The sequence below is a fragment of the Camponotus floridanus genome, unplaced genomic scaffold (genome assembly GCF_003227725.1).
Source record: "Camponotus floridanus strain SB8 unplaced genomic scaffold, Cflo_v7.5 scaffold2, whole genome shotgun sequence".
In the NCBI taxonomy this organism is placed as follows: domain Eukaryota; kingdom Metazoa; phylum Arthropoda; class Insecta; order Hymenoptera; family Formicidae; genus Camponotus; species Camponotus floridanus.
Window position 1 is genome coordinate 1,392,795 of NW_020229325.1, and position 23,539 is coordinate 1,416,333.

General features: G+C 36.4%; 1 protein-coding gene across 1 annotated transcript in view; it reads left to right on the top strand.

The window, feature by feature from the left end:
* LOC105258312 overlaps positions 1–23,539 on the top strand; it is a 51,232-nt gene that overhangs the window by 11,992 nt on the left and 15,701 nt on the right. The window contains exon 4 of the mRNA XM_011269498.2: positions 16,106–16,320. Within this exon, the coding sequence (XP_011267800.1) occupies positions 16,106–16,320 (215 nt within the window). The remainder of the gene's footprint in view (positions 1–16,105; positions 16,321–23,539) is intronic.

A 23,539-nucleotide genomic window follows, 5' to 3' on the forward strand; every position in this document is an offset into this window, starting at 1 on the left:
TTTAATTAATTCCAATTATCAAATTACTGCACGCGAGAGATAATTAATAAGCGAAGAAAATTATTCGCATTTCAAAACTTATATATTAACAGCCGACAAACTGAAAGAGAGGATTATTTATTCATTTCTGACATCGAAGGAATCTCCGATCGATCATAGAGTTTTTTTTACATTCGTCTGCGAGATCGAAAGCAATTAATCGAGTCGCGGACGGATAATTTAATGAAAGGGAAAAGCATAGTCGTTCGGAAGAGAGCCTTTTCAGACGAGACCGACCGACGACCTTCCTTGAAAGACATTGCTTTTGCTAGAAGGTGAACGCGGCCGTGCGACCTAGATTCTCATGTGGAAAGGAACGAAGTCGCGTTCGTAGGAGAGACGGAGAACGTGATATGAGATGCAAATGGCACGAAACGAGATGACGATTATAACCGAGGGACGAAGTCCCTCTCCCCCTCCGAACAGCGAGCATACAACAGCGTGATATCCGCCGCAGCATCGACGCGAATCGAAAGTCCCTGTAAATGAACAGGCGACGGACACTTTCAGGCCTTTTACCGCGCGAGAGACCGCGAATTTCACCTGTCGAATCAGCGGAAATGCAGCGTATGCACGATATATAGCTAGCTACAGAGACTTGCCTTTATTTACTTATCGATGATAATATTTCCGCAAATATTCTTTTGTCTCGATGATACAACGAATTCACCCTCTGTTAATCTGACAATGTCACATCGAAAAGTCAAATTTGGATGTGTAGTACAAATAGTTTTAATTTATTGCTAATTTGCTGCTCCAATCTCGATTTTTTCTCGTGAAGAAGGTGCTAGATTAATAGAGATCTCGTACAATTATTTTACATGCGATTTACAGACGGGCTCAACTGTCAATGTATGATAGACTAGTTCTCAACTCTCATGTTTAAAAAATTACTATTTAAAAAAATTAAATATTTTTTTATTTAAGTTTCAAGAATTTATAATTTGTTATAATATATTGTTTCGCGAGCTTTGGGAGGCATTTGTATGTATATATTGTTTTTTAGAAAATTATCAAACTTAAATTTTGATATCGATATATAGATTAGATAAAATCGCTGCAAATAGTTGATTTTATTCACTGAATCCATTCGCAGAAAAAGTGAAAAATTATAATTATGTCATTATAATTATATCATTATTTTATCATTATTTTATATGAATTATTTATTTTATGTAAAATAATTCAATCGCGAGAATAAATTTATACAACATGTTACGATAATGCAATAAATATGTGAGGTAAATTAATATGACATTTTAAATTGTAATTTTAGCATAAATTAATTTTATAATATTTCAATTGCGAGTAAATTGTAGATTTGTAATTTCTTCAGCAACGGATGCTTAGTATTAAAGAACGACTAATGAGAGAGATAAGTATAAGCTTTGTCTTATGGCAAACCGAAATCCATTGTCAAAGATTCTGCGAATGCTTTCAGACTTTTACTTTTTGTTATTTGTTCCGCTGGAATATCATCGCGAAATGCAGGAAAATGAAATTATTCCGTTCTGCCCTAATAAGAAACGCTTACGTTTTCTAGGCTTTAAAATTTATATTTTATTTTATTCGCGAGAAATAACAATTTTTCTAGGCTTTGAAATTTATATTTTATTTTATTCGCGAGAAATGACAATTTTTTTCATTAGTTCATTAGAAAGATTTGTATTTTCATTATACTACATTATAAGGAGCAATCACCATTAGAGTTGAAATATTGTTTGATGACTTTCAAATTGTTATTTCTTCACTCTCGAAGAGAAACTGCATCTTAAAAGAAAGTTTTTTACGCCTTTACCTTCGCATATAAATGTTCATTTGTACTCGCGAAGGACAAGACTATTATTTTCACATGCATTACAATAGCAGTTGCGGTTTGACTGCCCGATAACTAAATATCTAAGAGAGAATATTCTATTGAAAAGAAGCATTATTTTTCTTGACGAAGTACTAATAAAAAAATCACTTATACACTATAATATTTGAACACTAATAAAAAATTTTTTATTGATATATTTTGTGCACGTTTTGAAATCGTTTACATAAAATTTTATTAAATAATACATATGGGAAAGAAACAGAGTTGTGCACTTCATTTGTGTGTGCATTAATTGTGTATGCGAAATTGTATAATTACTGTTCTATGAATCTTTTTCTTCTAAAATTTCTTAAAGAACTTTATTTTTTATGCAAATTTTATTAAAGCATACATTTTATAAAACATCTCTAAAACATGTACAATCAATATGTCAAACAAATTTCTATTAAAATCTCTTTTTTCTTGAAAAAAATTTTTATCAGGCATTTTTTAAATGCCATTTTAATTATCTCATTCTCTTTTTCTTATTTTATTAAATCTCGTTACATATATAAAAAAATTGGAGCATTGAAAAGTAAATTATTCTATTTATCGTTCTCATGCGGTTGACTGATATGCATTAAAAACGCATTAAAATCTTGGAGAAAACATCACTTTCCATTGGAAAAAATCGCAATCTTAATTGGCTTTTATCCAGATAGATGTTCTAAAATCACAGAGTGGAAACTATGCGAGAAGCGAAAGGAATTCGTGTAAATTTCCAATATGAGAGAGATGGATAAATCATTCTAATAAATGAACAAAACATAACACTTGAGGAATGATTAATCTCTGAGAAAACATCAATATAAGATTCATAGAAAGATACGCGACAGAGAAAAGATGCGACATGTTGTGGAAAAAATTTAGGTCGTGCGAATCAGATTGTTCGCTTTTTACGTGGTCGCATTTAGTGCATATTTGAATATGTTGTTTTCCTATATCTTTGAAGAATTTTTTGCATTGTCTCATACTGAAAGTTGTCATCACTGATTAGTATGTAATAATTAAAAATTATGAATATTTGAATATTATAAAAGCAGATAATACAAAAAACAAAAGATAAATAAAAATCACAAATAATTAAATGAAATATGTAAATTTTATACATATAGCACTCAATTACAAATTACATATTACAAATCAATCATAATTTTGATTGAAAATATACAAAAATTTTAGAAAAAAATAAATCGTCCCTCTTTCTCTCCTATAAATATCTTATTTCTCTCCAAACAAAATAGCAAAAAAATCTAAATCTATTACGAGAAATATAATCTTTTTTTATAACATGAATATACATCAGTGCTTATCGAGTCATATTGATTTTGATATTTACTCTTTGTTCTTAAATAAAATATCTCTAATTAAAAATTATTTTCATCGATTTTTAGTATCGCATTTATGTAAAGGATTTGTTAAATCGTTTACACGTCTCTTTGGGAAATGTAAGAACTTACGTCCATGAAGTCTCTCGAGAAATACAGCCAGTTAAATTAGCTACATAAATCTATCTGTGCGAAACATTCATTCGCTTCGATTTACGCGCAAAAAATACGCGGTAAATAATGGACATCTTTTACGATCAATACATTCAATCATCAATACAAGTTATGATAATTTGTTTTGTGTATTTGCAAGTCAAAATTTATTTATGGAAACCATGGAAAAATTATTCGATAATTAAATAATTGAAACATCTTACGATATCAAAATCATGTCATGTCATTTATCTCCGTCGATTGATCTTGCTCTACTGTGTATAGCATTAATTATTCCCTTAACTTTACGTTATTAACCCGATGTTCTAGACGCTAATGTATGTTATGCTTTACCGTTGTTGGATGTCATTATCATTTAATCTGATTTCATCATTACAACGCATTTATGTCACGACTAGCGATCAATTCGACGCTTCGATAGACCAGATGTAGTGACTAGGTATTTTTTTTTCAACGATATAGCCATCCGCAATTTTTTGTCCACGTTTTCTATGCGAGATAATAAGTTAGTTATATATTAAACGTCAGCGGTTGTCTCTCATGCTACACATCTTTCTCATGACAAGCGAGGGCATTATTAATATCATGTTAGATTAATAATTATGTTCCATTCTTTTAATATATTCTCAACAAATAATTCAATACAACTCAATAATTTAGTATAATAAAGTATGCTAATGTCTTATAATTAACAGAACCATACGAGAAATTAGAACAATGCTTTTCCGGTAATTTCGAAATTTTTTTAATAATTTAAATTTGTAATTATCGCTGCAGCTATTGTTTTGCAAATTAGGAGGATGTTTTTTTGTGCAATTATGTTTCGCGAGTCACGTTCGCGATAATTCAAACTCGGTCATAAGTTTAATTAGTTACGTTAATTTTGTATCGGCCTTGGCGATAGTTCCTCTCGTCGACTTCGCGATAGAGTGACTGGCAATTGTGTTTGAATGCATTTGCATACGTACAGCTTACGGTGCATGGCTTATGACCGTACGCTTATATAAATCTGCAATTATCATCGATGACCTGCGCGGACGTTATTACGAGAGGATCGTAAATAGGATAGGAGCAGGAGGTTATAAATGATCCTGGCTAATGACGATCGCAGGATCGTTAAACGGTCAGCAGCGAACGCGCGTCTCCCGGTGTCCCGTTATCCGCGAATTTGTTCCGATCGGTTTTCACGGTCCGTTTACACGCGAAAATCAACACCTGACGCCGCACATGCAATTACGATAATCCATAGTTAACGATCGCGGCCCGTTATATCCAAATTAAACGCGCGAATTAATTCGACTAAATCGTCGAATATTTCTCCCGATCGAAATTTGAATCATATAACGATACAACGAGTTTCTCTCTGATTTATGTGTCTTGAGAGAGGAGAATTATTTTTCTTGAAACGCGCGAATTTTTCTGTTACTTGTCCTTTATCATTGTACATATGCTCGTTGACGCGACAGAAATAATATTATCGAGCGTCTCCTTAATCTCCTTAATCACTGATGACGATGCAACGATGATACTGCATTTCTATACTACCATTTGCATGTCGTTTGCATACGTTGTTTTGTCTTTCTCGTCACGCCATCGTCCGTCCATGTCGAGCAAAAAATAACGTGTACATATACGATGTAAGTCACGGGTAATCCGGTGGAGGACAATGAATCGACTGAGAAGCGATCGTTCGTGCGATCGCGTCCCTGATCGAGAGAAAGATTTGCGTTACGGTTCGCCGCGTCTCTTTCCGGAAACTCCGAAGTGTCGATAAACGATCGCCGGAATTAGGGCTATCCGTGCTATACAAGGTGGAACTTTGTGGAGAAGAGACACCGAGAAGAGGTCGTCGAAGGGTTCACAATGAGACACGAAGAGACTCTAAGAGGAGTTCAACGTGCGCGCCGTTCGTTGGGTTGTGCCGCTCATTTCAGAATTCCCGAACCGATAACGGTACACCCCTCTCATGTGGAATCCACGGCAATTCATCCGTGCCGTTGCTCAGACGTTGTTTGCGTAAGAATCAATTTAGTCGAACGAAGCCGTTAGAGACTGTGCGAAACCATAATGTCAGACTCAACTACGGTCGACGACTCTGTTTTCATACGAATTCTTTTGATATTCCCGCTAGTTTTATATTTTACTTCGGGCGATATATATCTTTATGATTCTTTCTCCCCAAATTTATTTTTATTGCGTTATTTAATGTTTCATCAAGATATGCAGTCATTCGCGAAATTAAAAAATAATTAAATAATGTAATAAAAATGTTTAATATAATGAGAAAGAAAGAAAGAGAAAGAGAAGAGAGAAAAGTCTATAAAAGAGGAGTTAATTGTAAAACAGTTATTCGATATTAATTTTTATTACTTTATTAACATTCTTTATATACTTTGTTTATATTTTTCTCGTTATAAATTTTAGCCAACTGAATTTTATCGAATCCTTTTTAATTAATTCATATAAATTCATATAAATTAATTCATATAAGGTTTATCTATGATTGATGCAAAAATGTATCTATTATTTTTTTCTCTTTGTTCCTCTGATTAAAATATTAAATAAAAATAAGTAATGAACAAGCCGCGTAATTGAAGTGAAATGAGGATATGAAATAAGATCTCATCGAAATGCCAACAATAACATACCGCGTAGAAGACCTAATTGGCTTGTATGTGCGAATGCATCTGTCGATTAAAATTAAAGATAATTAAAGATGCGCGATATGAATTCCTCTTCTCAGAGTTGAGTGATGTACTCTCACGAATCGCGTGGAGATATGCGAGGGACCTTGAAGTCAACCCTGAAAGTCAGCTTTTTTTTCGATGATTCCTCCGCGATTCGTCACGATCACGAATAGACGCGACTTGAGAGATCATTAATTACGGGAACAAGCATTAAGTCGGCTGGTCGGATCGGAGCGAAAAATTTAATACTCGATAAGCGACTCCGGTGACGCCAGAGTCGGAACGGGAGGATTTCTCATGACGAATAGCATGGTTAGATATGCCATTGCACAGGAATCTCCGCTGCACATCGTCGACCTTGGATGTTAAATCGAAGTAATTGCGCCGTATGCGCGCAGCGATGATTCCGGTGCGAAATGTACGTATACGTAATGTGCGCTTAACACACCGTGCGATTAATATCGGAATTATGCGATATATTTCATGCTTTGTCCGTATTTGATGGAGCTTCAGACGCATCCATGGCGAATTTATCAACGATACAGTCAAGAATCTTTATAATAATGAACCATCGATATAAAAAAACTCGAAATGTCATTTAGACGATTTTATTAAGATTTCGATTAATAAAAAATTGAAATGAATTAAAATAGCTATAACAATATGTAGATAAGCAAGATAATAAAACGATGTTTATTAAGTTTTCATAGCACATTCAATAATGGGCTATTGTCTTTCAAACGTATTTTTATGCCGCATTAAAATATATCTGTATCTCAGATCTTCGAGAGAAACGACCTTCTGAAATAAAAAAAAACGGCGTAATTCGAACAATGAATACTCATCATTACGAAGCAAGGCCGATTACATCGCGACGCGGTGTATGTACAAATAACAGTAATTGAACAAACCAATTCATTGCGGTGACACGGTCTCATTCTCTTGTGTACAAAAGCAATTAAGCATCCGGAAAAACACGATTTATCGCTTATACTACAATGATCATCTTCCGCAGCTTCACCAAAGGCATATATGTACGCTATTGTGAACGACAACCAGAGCAAAGATTCTTCTCCCTATGTAAAGACGATCGGTGATGCGAGAGCGTCAAGGTTGCCAGACCGCAGCAATCAACGGAAGACCTTCGCGGAGAGACGTCGGAAACGTCATCATAAAGGCGTCTTCAACGTCGATTTGTTATTATTCAAAATAAGTAACCCGACGAGCTGGCAGCGTAACGAATGATAGACCGTGCAACGACTGTGGAACCTCCGTTGTGTAGGCGGTAAAAAAAAGCCAAAGAGTTTCTTTGCAAGTACGAGGATGCACCGAAGCGCATCGATCGCATCAAGGCTGCAAGAATCGTCCAGACTAGAGGAAATCTTTTTTTTTTTTTTTTTTTTTTTTTTTTTTTTTTGTTTAACTTTTCGAGACACGAAGTTTTATGTTGTATATGATCATCCTACTTACGAAGTAAAATGATAAATAAGATTAGCTGCAGCTATTCGAATATTCAGATTTTAATTAATCAATTACGTGATTATTTTCATATCAATTTATATCAGTTAATATAAAAAAAATAATCAATAATCAGTAATATTTTCTTATTTTGTTCAACATTGTTGAAACATTCTCTCTCTTTCTAACGTTGACTATTAACAAACGCAATATCCGTGCTTGAAGAATTAAATTGCGGATGGAAAAGATCGAGGAACGTTGGCAGATAACGAGAGAGCCGGCCAGGGCCACGCGATGCGATGCGTCGATTGGGATAAGCATCGCGAGAACCGAGCAGGCAATCGGTGCCTTTGTTCGCGTAGAGAAAAACAATCTCGAAAAAAGCATGAACAAGATTTATTAAATTTTTTCGCCAATTAAAGCCAGATTTTTTGTAATTGAGAGCCATCGTTGATCATCGTCCGTTATTTTTTGCTGCGCGAAGGATATGAATTCTTGCGATGATGTTCCTGTTCTGCAGTCTGAATCATTGAATTGTCGCCCATTTCCGGCTTCTTACCCGTCCGTGACCATTTGTATAACTGTATCCATTGGATCTCCTTCAAACAAAAGCGGAATATACTATGTTATAGCGCGATTTTATAGCTGTTTTTTGAAACTGAAGACTTAATTACTTGAATTTCCTGTATTTTGTTCTTAAAGGACAGTCAAAGAATATTTGTTACAGTATCGGAGCAATTTCTTTTCTATTCATTATTAATTATTTTTCTAACGTTATTCCCCATAAAAAAATTATATATTTCTGAGCTCAATAAATATATAATAGAGTACTTTGAACAGCATCAGCTCGAAAAAGCAATTCACTCGTCCTTTTAAAGATCGTAATTACTTAGATATCTTGACATGAACTGTTTCCTCGGAGTGCTATTTATCTATCGAATTGCTTTTATACCGTTCCTCGGATTTACGAGTCTGACAGCTAGAACGTCGAGCGTGATTGGTCGATGCGTTTTAAATTGCGAAGCTTGCGCGTATAAGAAGCCTCCAACAATTTCATTTCCATCCTAATCCAATTTCGTTGGAATCTCCGCGACCGTTTCCGCGTTTCTCACGTTAAAATCACTTATACTCCGCCTTGCAACTTTGCATAGCTTATTTTCCAATTTTGTACAGTTAGAGAAAAACGACTTTGTGCGATAACGCAAAAAATCTTTCGCGTATCTCAAGTGAATTTCAAGGAAAAATTCAGTCTGGTGTAGCTCGAGTAACGGATCGCAGATTATAAATCACATGACCCGCCGATTGCAGCATCAAATGTAACCTTGCGCGTCTCCCTCGATGTGCACGTAACTTCCTTGCATAATGCGATCCGTGCCGCGCAAATCGCTTATCGTTGTTCGAATCTTCCTGCGATTATCCTATTAAATTTTTTTTTCTTTTAAAGTACAATATTTGATCATTCTTCTTTGAGACAGGTGAGATGAGATTGCACAATGATGCATCCAGATCGTGCTAAGTTGTTGCAATTGTCCGCAAAGGTCCTTGATCTCGGACGCAAAGATCTTTTCCTCGGACGCCGGCTACGTCCTGTTTATGCATCTGGGACTGTAATCTCGATCTTGATTCAAACAAGACTTATTCTCGCCACAATCGCGTAATTGTGTCATTTGCATCTCTAATTTCGTGTATATAATCTCGTATATAAATAGAATTACGATAAAATGTTAATCTTCAAACTTGGGCGAATAATGTATCCTACTTTTCCATTATCAAGTTTTGAAAGTTGTTTCAATTATATTTCGATAATTTTACATTTACATTTTTTTTTTAAATTTAACCTTGTTATAATTAATGGAAAAATTCATAAAAATAGTCGCAAATGTGTTTGAAGTTACGGATGCGACTGAATATTACGTGAACGAATAATTTATCTTAATTTAATTTTATGACGAATAATTTACGACGAATAATTCATCTTAATCCTAACGAGAAATGTAGGAAACGGTCGAACATTACTTAACTTTCAACTTAAGGGAAAATGGCCCTTCTTCCGGTACCGGAAGAGTGGGTACTTACGTACTTACATTCTTTACGCTTGGTTCATGCCCAGTGCATGCTCTATCGTTCGTGGAAATTGTATTTACACACATACTAACATATGCAACGCATCTATCTCTTCCATCAAAATTGTTACTCAGAATTTGTTCACTAAACGGAAATGCAGGTGCGTCTCGAACGTGAAGTTAAACACACAATGCAAGTAATCGCAGAAAAGATTCAATTTTCGTAAAGGAGAAATATTTATCATATTTACAATAATAATGATAATAATAATAATAATAATAATAATAATAATAATATAATAATATAATAATAATAATAATAATAATAATAATAATAATAATAATAATAATGGATACGTGCGTTAGTAATGTCTCGCTTAGAAAAAATTCTCTTGACGCCGTCACTTCCGCTGATCGCTAGCGGGACCACGATGCGGACCATGCAGATGCAAAATGCATGCAATATAACAGTTATAATAAGAACCGACGGCACGTTCGCGGAAACATGTTTCGTAATTCTAACAGGATTTAGAACTGGCCGATCATTAAAATCGTGAAATTTGCATGGTTTGTCTCGTCCAATTTCAAATCGCCTCCGAAGGATGGCTCCGTTACCTTCTGTTTTTAATAAAGTGAAGTTCTTATCTCATACAATATATCAGTTATAATATTGTCCATCATTATTGAAATACACACATATTTCTTCAATGTATAAATAAGATTATGCTAAATTTAAATTAAAAAATTACATAGAAAATATAATCTACTAAACTATAATCAAAATTAGACAAATGCGGCAATTAATGATTTCGTATATTTGACAGCTGAGTTAAAGATGCTGATATAATCCTTATAATAAGATAAAACTCATTGAAAGCTTAGATTGAATTAATTAAAATATGTTACGAAATTCTTCTGACACGCTAAATATCTTTAAAATCTAAGGTTAGCCGGAGGATTTCAGTGAAATTTCGTAAAAGTACATCCGGTAATCTTCGCCGAAATCTTAACGAGCGTAACGACCTAGGTGCTATACGTAGATGCTCGCTCACCGGGGCGTTTCTTCTTTGGATTCTCTCTCCGAGCGCTAGCTGAAATCCTCCGATTTCGTCACGAGTTTCTCGCAAGAGCGAGATCCGCAAAAGCGAGATGATTCGACGATTATGCAAATTAATCACCACTGAATTTTTGGATCGTTAACCTCGTTCCGTTGAACGATCAGCTGTATAATCGTCGCTAATCGTTCATTCGTAAATTTTACATCATAAATCTTTATTCCTTTCGCATCCCAAGTTTGGAAAATAGATTATATTGTAAAAGATTCTATTATAAAAAATAGATTATATTATAAAAGATTATATCAAGTTTTTGTAATATATACAAAATTAGATAATAATTTCGACGAAACCATACTTTTGCAAATTTTACATTTTTCTTATGAAAGGAACTTGATATTAGCGTCGTATTTTATATTAGAATAAAATTTAAACAACTCATTATCTTGTTGCAAGATGTGTATTTTTTACTTTTTTTTTTCAATCGCGTGCAGCATTTTCCTATCGTCGGGGAAGCAAGTTTGACGACAGGAAGTCGAATGTTGCTCGTCCAGTTATATTCTCGATATTTTATGCTGCTCATGTCCATCATGATGCATTAAAATCTCACGCACGCAAAACACCCGAGTTCTTGCATAACTGTGCGTGTCTCGAATCACTCCGATAGTACGCTATTAATCTTCCAGGCTAAACTTTTCACCGTTCTTATGATCGATTTCGTTAATTAATAATTATTTATGCCGCAATTTACATTATATTATAAATGAAGTTTATATAGTGTTCGGATTTCTCGACTAGAAACTCATTCGTATCGTAAACAAAAATTAAGTTTTGTGTGATTTTCATATTTTTCATTACAGTACTTTGTTTTTAACTTAATAATTATTATTAAAATTTTTTATCTCGACATTACCTATCCCATATATATTTTTTTCCTGATGATCTAAAGAGATTTAAGAATATAGATTGCAATCTGTATACATAATGTAATACAACGGGATTTATAGAAGCTGTTAATTTTCCCCTTTACATTTTAGCATCCTGAATTACTTGCGTGTTCGCAGCAACTTAAATGAATTATACCGTAACCATGAAGGTCATTGAACCGTGGTCTGTCAGAAGAATTCAGAAAAGTATCACTTTGCCAAAGGCACGGTTTGTTAAGGCAGGTTTTACGAATCTGTATGACAAAACACACATAAGAACACATGGCGCGTTATTGAGCAATTCATATATATGTACAACGCACACTTTGTCCGTACTTATTCTTTATCCTAAGATCTAAGAAAGATCCAGGTAAGATATTTAAGTAAATGTAACGAAATTCGCGTAAATGTTACAAAATGCATATAAATGACTATGAGTTTATCAACTCGTTTCCTTTTAACAAACTATAGTTTATTCTGCAAATTTATGTTTGCATTTGATGTTTGAGAATAATTACAATTATATTCATATTCACAAGACTTTCCATTTGCATCATCGTTGTTTCATTAGGCTATTACTTGGAAGGCAAGCGTACTGAGGCGGAAATATATAGGAGTAGAAACGTCAATCGTTTCGTAATAAGAATATATACATCGCATAAGTATAATTTCATTTTAGACTCTTAATATATTATTCGATAATAGTTCTCACCTAGCTTGCGTATTGCTTGCATCTCACGATTTCGAGGCAACAATCCTCGCTCGGAAGCGTTCACGCGTAAGATGAGTTTCAATATGGGGGGGGGGGGAAGGATTGATAGAGAGGGGAGAGATGCGAAGTTCTCCAATGCGGCGGAAGTCGTACAGAACGAGGCTCGCGTGTCGTTTGCAAATTACACTTGCTCGGGGGAACGTCTTCTTCGACGCGCCTTTGTTTCGCCCTTCGGGAACTCGTGAGTCAGAGGCGGGAAAAGAAAAGAATACCGCGCCTCTGTGTGCACGACGTGTGTACAACAATTACGGCGAAGGAGAAAAGCTGCGGGAGAAAGGGAAATGAAATAAAAGCGACGCCGAGATGCGAAAGAAACGTAAGCTCGTTAGCATTTTTGCTTGCTTTTGCGTCGCTGTAACAAATGACATCAGATCCGCCGTACGTGTCTAAGTAAATCCTATCCGGATTGTCTGGCACAAAGAGAGAAGCCGAAAGGTCAAGTACCTTCCTGACTTGGACTACGCGACATGCTTGATTTCGCTTGAGAGTAACCAGTATGGGGGTATCTTGTGAGATGTCGTGACGGAAGTGCGGCATCGGCATCGGTGGTCTTGGGTATCTACAATTGATCCTACATGATGATACCAATCTTGCAACTTTAATGACGTAATAAGAGAACTTAGTAAGGGATACCGCTACGACTACGGATTCGTTACTTTGCCTTAAAGCTGGTATCTTTTTGTACAAGAACAGCTTGTATTTATTAAATTTAACAAAATTAAATAAAAATGTGTTATATTGTACAATTAATTTTCAATTAATCAATTAATTAATTAATTGATAATTAATTGTATAATACATTTTTTTTAGGTTTTTAATTAATTCTTAATTAATTTTAAATTAATTTAAGAAAAATAAATCGATTTTTTTGAGAGCTCTTTGAAGTTTGTGATGTAGCAATAATTTTTATTTGCAAAAATAGTCTGTGCAGAGAAAGTCTGTGCAGATAAATTCTCGAAAATCTTGCAAAGGAAAGTAAAGAATTCGTACAATTTTCTCCTCCGTAATTCTTTTTCCTGCTAAGTAAGACGTATCAAAAAGACGAAATAAATCGCGAGAACGTGGCCGGTCATCGACCTCGCGGAATCCGGGATACTTTTGGGATCTCATCTCGATACTTTCTTCGAACAATCCGGACCCGATATTACGAGGAGCGGCATCATTAACTTTCCGCGTGCCGTTAATTGCTTTCTACCGTGATCGAGCGTCATTTCTCAATTTAGTAACGAGAGAGAACAATGGCACTAAGGAAACGCTCGTCAAACGTGACTTTTAATCATCCGTTTGAAGATGGGACTTTGCAATTATCTACTCTGCCCATATTGTGAAAGAAAGAAACGAGAGAAAGAAAATTAAAATAAATAAAAATAGCACTCTTTTTTATAAATAATTCTTTTATAATTCTTTTTTATTACGCTTTTTCATGATCACGAAAATTTTTTTAAAATTGAATGACTTGAAAAAAAACATATGTTATTAACGGAGTAGAACGTTTCGTTTAAATCTAGAAGCGCACGTAGGACTTCAAATGAATGTTTTGAACCGCCAACGAACATTCTCTTTCGCGAAAGCAATACTCGATACAATCCGCGATACTCCCTGATGGATAATAACCCGAATAATGCGATAGAACGTCGGGTCTGGATAGAATTCTCCATCCAGGCGAGAGCAGGAAGAGAGCACCAGAGTACGACGTGACTGCCTGCAACGCGCGCGCGCGCGCGCGCGCACGAGACGAGAGTCAAGTTCACAACTCTCTCATCATTGTCTCTCCGCGGGCTGATAATGATAATCCGCCGATGATTATTGTCATTACGACTCGCGCTCGACATGCGAGCTTCCCAATTTACTCAGACGCCATTCCTCTTATTCGTCTCTTTGAACTCGGGGCTGTAATGAATTTTCTGGAGCGATAATCCGCAGCCTCATTAGACGCGATGAATGTGCACGAGTCCCGTTTTAATCGCCCGCTGGTTAATGGCAGATTTCGTCGATTATATCCTCCTCCCTCTGTTGTACTAACGAGATAATATTTTCCGAGCGTAAAATATAATATAAAGAAGGAAAAAGATACACGCATACATATTGCGCATTGTGATCGCATCTGCAACGATATATAAGCCTTTGTCGTGGTTAATGATAACCATTCATTTCGCTCCGCGTTCAATTTTCATCGTGCGTTAAAAAGTACGCTAGCCTGACTCTGCAATTTCGCACACTCCGCCATGTGCGTACGCGATAAGTTTAATTGAAGTTCTCATCGTTATAATCCGTAATGCGATTGCGCAAAGCTGATGAACGAAATTGTAATGCCAAGTGGCCGGCGCGTGATTTTACGCTATGGAAGCTTTATACCGTATACGAACTCATTTTTATAGCTAATTAGTCACGGAACAACGGATACGGGCGAGTTTTCATCGATATCGTGAAATTTCTGCGGCCGGCAAATCGACCGAGCGAAGAAGACGATTCGCTCTTCTTCAACTACTCGAGAATATATCGCATGAATGTGTAATTCCTTTGTTATGGCAAGAGGATTAAATAATTTACAGATCTCACGCAAATGCGTGCATTACGTGTGCGACGTGATGTGTCATTGTAGTTAAATTATAATTTCTCAGAGCACTTTATTCTGCTAGTCGCGCTAACGTCACCTCCAACAATCGCAAGACACTTTGCGGAATATATGAGTTTCGTAATTATTGTCGAAATCAATGATTCGAAATATCAGGAAGAGTCGATCCGCGAAGATAGTTCCGATTAGGCTTCGACTGGGCGCGGCTTGTTTGTTGCGAAATCGAAAAGGATTAAAACAGAAAGCGATAGTTCACGTCGCATTCGTCCAACCGCAACAATCTCACAATTGGCACAAATTTTCGCGTTCATTTTCGCGTTTTACGGCCCATGCAAAATTACGCGGCGCATTCGCTTTCGTCTCGATGTTACGAATAGTCGTTACTATAGCTGCTGACCCGATCGAAGAATCTCATCGTCTTCCGACCGCTTTAATGGATTGTCGTGAACGCTTCGAAACAGAGCGCCCATAACGAAATTAACAGACACGGATGTTACACCGGAAAACAATTTTGCCGGCGAAACGTTTCATAAAAAATCGTAAAAACAGCTCGTCGGACTCTTCTCTGTAATTAGACCCGCTTCAAGCAACGGAGAATCTCACGTTTCTCCGACTTCGCGATTACCTTGAAATCGAGAGCAGACGCGATTCGTAACAGGTGAACCCGGGTTATTAAACTCCGAGTTATTAATTATTTACGCAATTCGTAGTCCCGACGTGGCGGGCATTAATAACGATAAATTACCGTACTACGAGTACAATGGCCGCGTACGTTATACGGATGTAGGAATCATTCAATGGATGTCGACGATCGATTCGTATCGTTGAGCGTCGCTGCTCATTCAGGTATATCTTTGACGCGCACGAATACAAGATATCAAATAAATTGATCACGTCGTTCTTAATGCGCACCGTTACACTATCCATATTTAAAAATGATCTCGATATAATATTCGAAGCGGCACGTCTCTGATCCAAAGCTGACGATCAAAGTCTAATTTTTGCACACGATGATAATCCGTAATTTAGATTCAAATTTATAGAAAGAGACAGAGAGGGAGACTTATATAAATTAGATTTCATAATCTAGATTTATTTTACGCTAAAATATAATTTGCATATAATAATATCGCGCATAATTTGCTAATTATAATTTATTTCGTGTTTCAGCAACTCCAGCGATAGCGAGCACCGTGCAAATCGAATGTGCGAGCGAATCGATAATCGTTCACATCTCGACGGAGGGCAACACGGACTTCCACGGTCTGGTCTATCCACGTGGGTTATCCAAGAACAGCTCCTGCCTGCAGGAGTACAAGAGTCAGCCCGCTCCGATCACCTACAATCTGCCTCTCAGATCCTGCAACACCATGCCCACTGAATTGGTGAGTTTTTCCCATCATTATTCATTATTACTCGAGCCTATGAATCAGTATCAGTGAGTGCGTTCTTTCACACCCTAATTTTTTATATCTTCTACATTTATTTCGTGCCCTTTTCTCTTTCTATTGACAATAATTTTCGCTTCTCGCGTTTACGATGGTGGCGCAAAGTCCCGTGCAAACCAATTAGGTTATTACCCATTATCTTAACAAGCGCCGTAGAATTATCAGAAAGTGCTCGTTATTACGTTGCATCACCCCGTCTGCACCTTCGACCAATCGTTTTAATTTGGTTTATCGCCTCTATCCGTTTAGTTCCTCGCCAATTCCCCGGTATCTATCGGTAGCAGTAATTATGATTCGTGCTTTATAGCGAGGGCATGGATCGAAATTATTCGAAAGGCTCAATCAGAGGTGGAAATGGTGCCGATATTCGTAATCTTCGGCCTGTGACGCAAGTGTTTCTCGTTTTTCTCGCTTATTCCGATACACCTGAACGCAGAACTGCACTTATTACGCTCATTATGATTTATGATATTTCAGAAAATTACAATTGTATTTATTAGGTATCATATGAAGAAATCGTAATTTTTCGAAAGCAATCTGTTAAAACTTGCGGCAGATGACGAAACAAAAATTATTGTATTTATAAAGACTATTATACAGGAATATAACGATGAAAATTAACTTGCAATAATGAAATCATAATTGTTGATTTTATCAATAAAAATTGTTGATTAAATGGATAGTCACAACAATGAATTTGTTTTCAAAGACGTTGAAGGAAGAAAGAAAGAAAGGAAGGAAGGAAGGAAGTTCTGTATATATAGGCGTAATCCTGTTTAATGAACGCGATAGTATCGCAATAATCACACTAATAAGATCGCTATTAACATTCCTAATGTTGCTATAACAATTATTATTATACCATTATGTTATTATTATCATCATCTATGATATACAAACGGGAAAAAGCAGCTTGTTTGCGGTCGAGTATCCTCGATACGTATCGCGGTTGCCTTAACAATCATCCGCGATCGCCCTCGTCAGTAATAAAAAATAAAAAAAAGATATCGAATACGCGCGCGAGTATTCTAATACGAAGAGACGAGATGTATCAGTAGCAGCTGAAACATAAAGAGGAGGGTAGTGGACGGAAATACAGTAGTGGTGATAGCGGCGGAGGTGGTGGAGGACACGTTCGTGTAACGAGGAAATCGTGTGTCGAGGCGAGAGATCGCTTCCTCGCCATACCATAACTGGACCGTTATGTGACCGGACTTGAGGCCTTCTACTTCTTGGCAGCGTTACAAGAGGGATATACAGGGTGTCGCAGAATCTGAACGAGGATTTTTCGCAACTTCGGTTTTATTCCGTAAAACCGAAGTTGCGAAAAATCCTCGTTCATGATATTTTATAAATAATTAAAATAAGCAACGTGTATTGACATTGTTGACAGGTTTTCCCTGTCAACGATGAATATTGCTTATTTTAATTATTTATAAGAATATCATGCAAAACTGTAATCTGTTTTCAATTTTTCGTATGTCGTTCTTTATAACTACATTTTAAGAGAAATTTCTATTAAAGTTTAATGAAATTATAAGTGAGAAATATAATTTTCTTCTCTTTTTAATTTGTTATAAAAAATCTTTATATTTTTAACTGTTAATCAGTTAATTATTGAAAAATTATAGGATATATTTTTGCCGAGGAAAGATTATTTTTAATTATTAATCAAGGTTGATTAAAAAGACAGCAGTTTTGAAACATTCTGTATTTGAAACTAAGCTTTACGCCTACACCAATGTACTCATGCTTATGATACGCTGTATTCGAATCTATAATCAAATTAATTAAACGCCGATAAACGCCGCAAAAAGGTATTTCAAAATGTAATATTGTAGAAGATCGGAAATTATCGTATATTTCCGACGTTTATTTAGATTACATAAATTTATTTTTACGAGGCATACAAAAATCACATTCTCTAGGCTATAATTTATATTAAACACTAAAATAAAATTTGTTCAGAATGGTTATCCAGATCGATATATTATCATAAGACAACACCCACATAATGTAGGCTGGATTTTTAATTGTCGGCTTTTCACGCGGGCCGCGAGGCATTCGCATAAATTTGTAGTGTCGAACATTTCGCGAACCGCCTACAAAGGTAGAGCTGTAATCATCGGGTGTGCGCGATTGTGTGAATCACATTCGATTAACGCGATCTCGGGCAGGGAATAAAGGGGAGATAACGTAGCTCGCAGCTGACGCCTCTTTTCTGCAACGTAGAATGCGAAATATATGTCAAGCCGCTGACTAACGAATTGCTTGTTCCTTCGATGGACCGATAATAACACCCGAGAAGATCCCGAGGCGAAACATGTTCCACCATATCGGCGATAACCGCATTCAAGTCGCAATCGCGATAATAACGACAACGATAAACGTAGATTAGACGCCGTAAACTTAATCGAGGATGAGACTTAGATGAGAGAAATAGCAGCAAAAATGAATATCCGGTTAAGCAATTAGCAAAAAACGTCATTAATGAAGAATTATATCGATACGCTAATCATTTCCATCTTCCTTTCGTGCAAACGAAAATAACTGTATGTGTGACCGAAGGCAAGTATATTCTCGCGCGTCTGTACCTCAACAAACTATTCATTACGACGGATATGAGCTACTTCCATTAACGGTGTATTATATCATTAACGGTCCAACAGATTGAACTCGCTAGCGTTGCATTCATCGTTACACTCGAACGTGAGCCGTATGGCTTGGCAATTCGCTTTACAATCGCACAACCCGACAATTTGATTTACCAACCGCGGCAGAGATGTAAAACCCTGCGTCGCTTGCGTGCCCCTCGGGAGGACAAAGATGCAACGACGACGACGACGACGAAGAAGACGACGGGGAAGAGACTAGTTTCTCTCGGCGTGTAATGGCAATAGCACGTATACCGCCTGACACCGAGAGGGGCCGTATAATTTAAGGGCTGGCACGCCGAAGGGTACAATAATTCGCGCCGGTACGACGCCGCTCGCTCGTAAGACGAGGTCGGATAAGGCGAAGGGGGAGTCTTTGACCTCCGCGTGTACGAGCGGTTCCCGGTAATTCTCTAGTGGATCTCCGGTGTGGGCGTCGCGAACCATCGTGGGCAGTCGCGCCGGTGGAACATGCGTCGGTGGTTTTCGCACGCGCGTATGTTAAACCGACGTTAAACAACTTTAGCGTTCCTGCATAAATTTGCGTCCGTTTGATACGCCTCCCCTCCTTACTTCTCGAATTATTATTATTTTTTTTTTTTTTAGATAAACGCAAGAATGTGTAATATTAAAATCCCGAGATAATTGTATACTGTACAAGGAGAGTAGAAATATTTTTATTTAAAAAAATTATAGGATACTCTCAAAATTATATGTTTCCGCTTTATTTCCTTTTTCTTAAGTTTTATTCGCGAGTAACGGTAGGATGAACACGGATGAAATGATACGCGAGAAGCTACATCCTAATATGGTGAAGCTGTATTTCAAGCGATTCTCTTACGTAATCACCTTCAAGTGCACATTCTCGCGTACACAAATGACTCGATGTTCTTCTTACGCAATAAAAAACTCGCATAAAAGAACATATAATGCGCTCTCAAATTCCCTTATGCGCAAAATCTTATTACAGTCGTTCGATAAATTTATTTTTCTCTTTAATGTATGCACATCGTTATAAGAATTTCTTTAAAAATGCAAATAGACACTTTCTTCAAGTTTGCGCTCTCGAGAATTAATATTTTATTCAACTCTCGCAGTCTTTCGAAACTTTTCTCATAAATAATTCTGCTTCTCTTGGAAGTTGGCGAGAATTGACATGCAAAATCTTCTTATGAATTTTACGATCTTCTGGCTTTTCATCCTTTCCTATTTATAAATTTACTATCGATGAAGTCTTAAGTTGAATGGGTCACTATCTGCAAAAGCAATGATGTGGGTTTTACTTGTGTTGGTATTGGAAAAGTAAAAGTCAGCAACCGGTTTAATTCGTATTTTTGATGAATGTGTACGTTCAATGCACTTATACATATTTTCACAACTTTCTCAAAGTTCTACGCGTAATGAAAATATATGATACAAGATGTAAAATTTAAGGAAATATTTTTCGCTTCAATCAATAAAATAATAGATTTAAAATTATTGAAAAATATAGATTAAAAATTATTATATATATAAATACATATTCTCATGATAGTATAATGATTAAAAGATTTCGAATTTGTTATTATATTAATTATATAATAAGAGAACAGAAATATTAGTATTAATAGAGAACTACTAATTGAGAACAGAAATATTAATAGAGAGAGCAATTCTTATAATTTTACATAGTCTGTGAGAAATTTAACCGAGAGAAACGTGCCAAATTTTGTCAAGGAAACTCGTCGTTTACCCGAAATGGTTCCATGAGATTTAAGTGGCGAGTCTGTTGAAATCGATGTGACTTTCTCTCCATTTACCGAAACATTGGACCACCTGCTGATAAAGTCGTTATTATATAATTCAATTTTTTCGATCTCCCTTTTTGGTCCTCATTAATTTTTTCTCTTCGATATAAATTAAATATTCAGAATTTTTAATTTCCATTTTTCTTCTTCTTAATCTAAATTCTGTTTAATAATCTGACTTCTACCTTATGATGAAAAAAGATTGATGTCGCGATCCATGATCTTAATATGTGTAAAAAATTAGCTTAGTTAGTAGTTTTCTTCAACCGGATAAGATACAAAATCACGAGAAAAGAATTCACTAGAAGTAGTCAAACCAGTTCGACAATACATGTAATGCGTTCGTCGTTTATGTACCGCCTGTCTACAACGCGTGGTAACGCGTTTATTTTACTTTAACTTTATGCATTTAATTTATCTACTCGTACATTTTGTTACAACGTCCATCAACGATACTAATCTAAAATGTATGAAGAGTTTAAATTTGAATGACATTAATTTAGGATATGAAATGTGTTTACTAAGACTATGCATCGTGAACTCACACAAGTAAACAAACTTGATTATTTAAAGAGACAGCAATTTATTTTGATATTACAAACTTGCAAAATGCATGAGAAGGAAAATAATTTCAACTCTCACATGTCATTTTCATGATCGTTCGCTGAATATAACGTACGTAATTACAAGAGTATTTAATGCGATATATAATGTTGATGGCGCTATGCACGATTGATCGACCTAAACGACGTCGTATAAATTGTTCATCGGTTACATTTATTGCTCATAAAAAAATACATTCTAATAACGATGTCAGTGGCAAACCAATACGTGATCGTCAATGAAAAGTCAAGATTGATAGTCACTAGATGCCTGTTAATCGACCGTTTAATCGACACGATAAATTTACCCCCTCGAATCGCTCGTAGCTTTGACATGGATACAATTATTATTCGTCTCGATCCAGCGAATGTACCGCCGGTGTCGGATTGCGCCGTAAAAATGATTAACGGAATCGTTGCGTGGCGGAATTACAAGACGATAGAGTGCGCGAGAAATAGCAAAAATCGAGCGAGTCGATTATACTAAATCATGTCGCGCGGCTCGCTTGCGGCCAGCATCGGCTGGCATCCTGTTCTAACAACCTCGGACTGGGAAGACGGCTGTCCTTGGCTACGACCTTGCAAATGCGCCGCACAATTGCATACGCGTGCAATGCGTAGACGTACGGAGCACGCATTGCACGCGTGATTAATCGGCGATTAATCGGATGTGGTGAATTCTTGCGATCGGCAAACGAGATTTTTAAATTTTGCGAAGAACTCTGCGACGTATGCGGAGTACAATTATCGCAAATATTTAATAATTATCGCGCATATAACATACAGGATACGTATTTTGATGAAGTTTATTTCAAGTTTATGGAATGGTTTCGCGAGATCGGGTGATCATTTTCACTTTTAAGTCTCGTTTTTATGTATCTGCCTATTTTCATCGTAAAACGGCGATTCAGTTTTCGTTACGATAGAAAATCGCCTGGCAAAATTTTACAAAAATTTTGTAAAATAACGCGTTATGTAATAATGGTTTTCAAAATTTCTCTTCAAGTTCTTCAAGTTAAATTACACTCAACAAATTTTCTGTCGAGTCACTACGTCGACTCTCGTTATCGATAAGACTCAATCGAAGCTAATGCGGAAACACGATCGTTGGACTGAAAAGAGAGGAGTAAATGTTTTCTCGGATAGAAAGTTGGCATAGAAAAATAAAAGCATAAAATATACTCACGCATAACAAGTTTTTATTTGATAAAGTTTGCGCGCGCACAAACATTACACATACACATACACATCCGAGATTAATCTCTGTGCGTATCTTTTTAAAGGAGTACAAATTTCACACGTAAATTGGACGACGCGTTCGTAAAGAATATTCGTGAATATTCGCAATCGATTCAGATGCGATGGAGGAAAGTACATATAAGGGACCAGGGAATCGAGAGGCAAAGCAATATCCATATCCTTGAATCCTCTGAAATCCACCGGTATATCTCGTATCGTTTAACGCAGCGAACGGTGCGTTTTCTCGCACCACCACCATTATATAGACCCATATATATAGACACCATATATACAGACGGGCGAAAGGTGCCCTTGCTCGTCCGCGCATGGGGTAGACCGGATAATATCTTCCTAGCAGTGAGGTAACCACCGGTTACAGGCGAACCGCCATTCCTCTCCTCGAGGCCCAATTAAATCGTAAAATCGTAGCCCCGAGGCTTGGAAATTACATGCTGCTTTCACCCCGCTTCGCCGCTCGCTCCCTTAGCGACAGTTCTTTTTGCTGCACTTATCGTCCCAAGGGTTACGTATCCTACCCTCGATTTTATTTGATGGACTGGCAAGCAGCGCGGGGTCGATTATTAACTTGAAAACTCGGCGAAGAGTTAATCGCGATTCGTAATGCGAGCTCGGGCTTTTATTATCTATAAAGGGCGGCTAATAAATATGTATAATCCTCCGTAATATAACTTTCTTATCATTTTTATGAATCTTACATGGAGCGTGGAAAAATCTTAATTTGAAGTATATTTCAACGGGATAGCATGTATTACGTGGAGAAATAAATTATAAATACGGTAATTTTCCCATCTCTAATTAAATATCTCGTAGTCGTCGAAACAACACTCGCTTCAATTTTTCCGATTGAATAAAG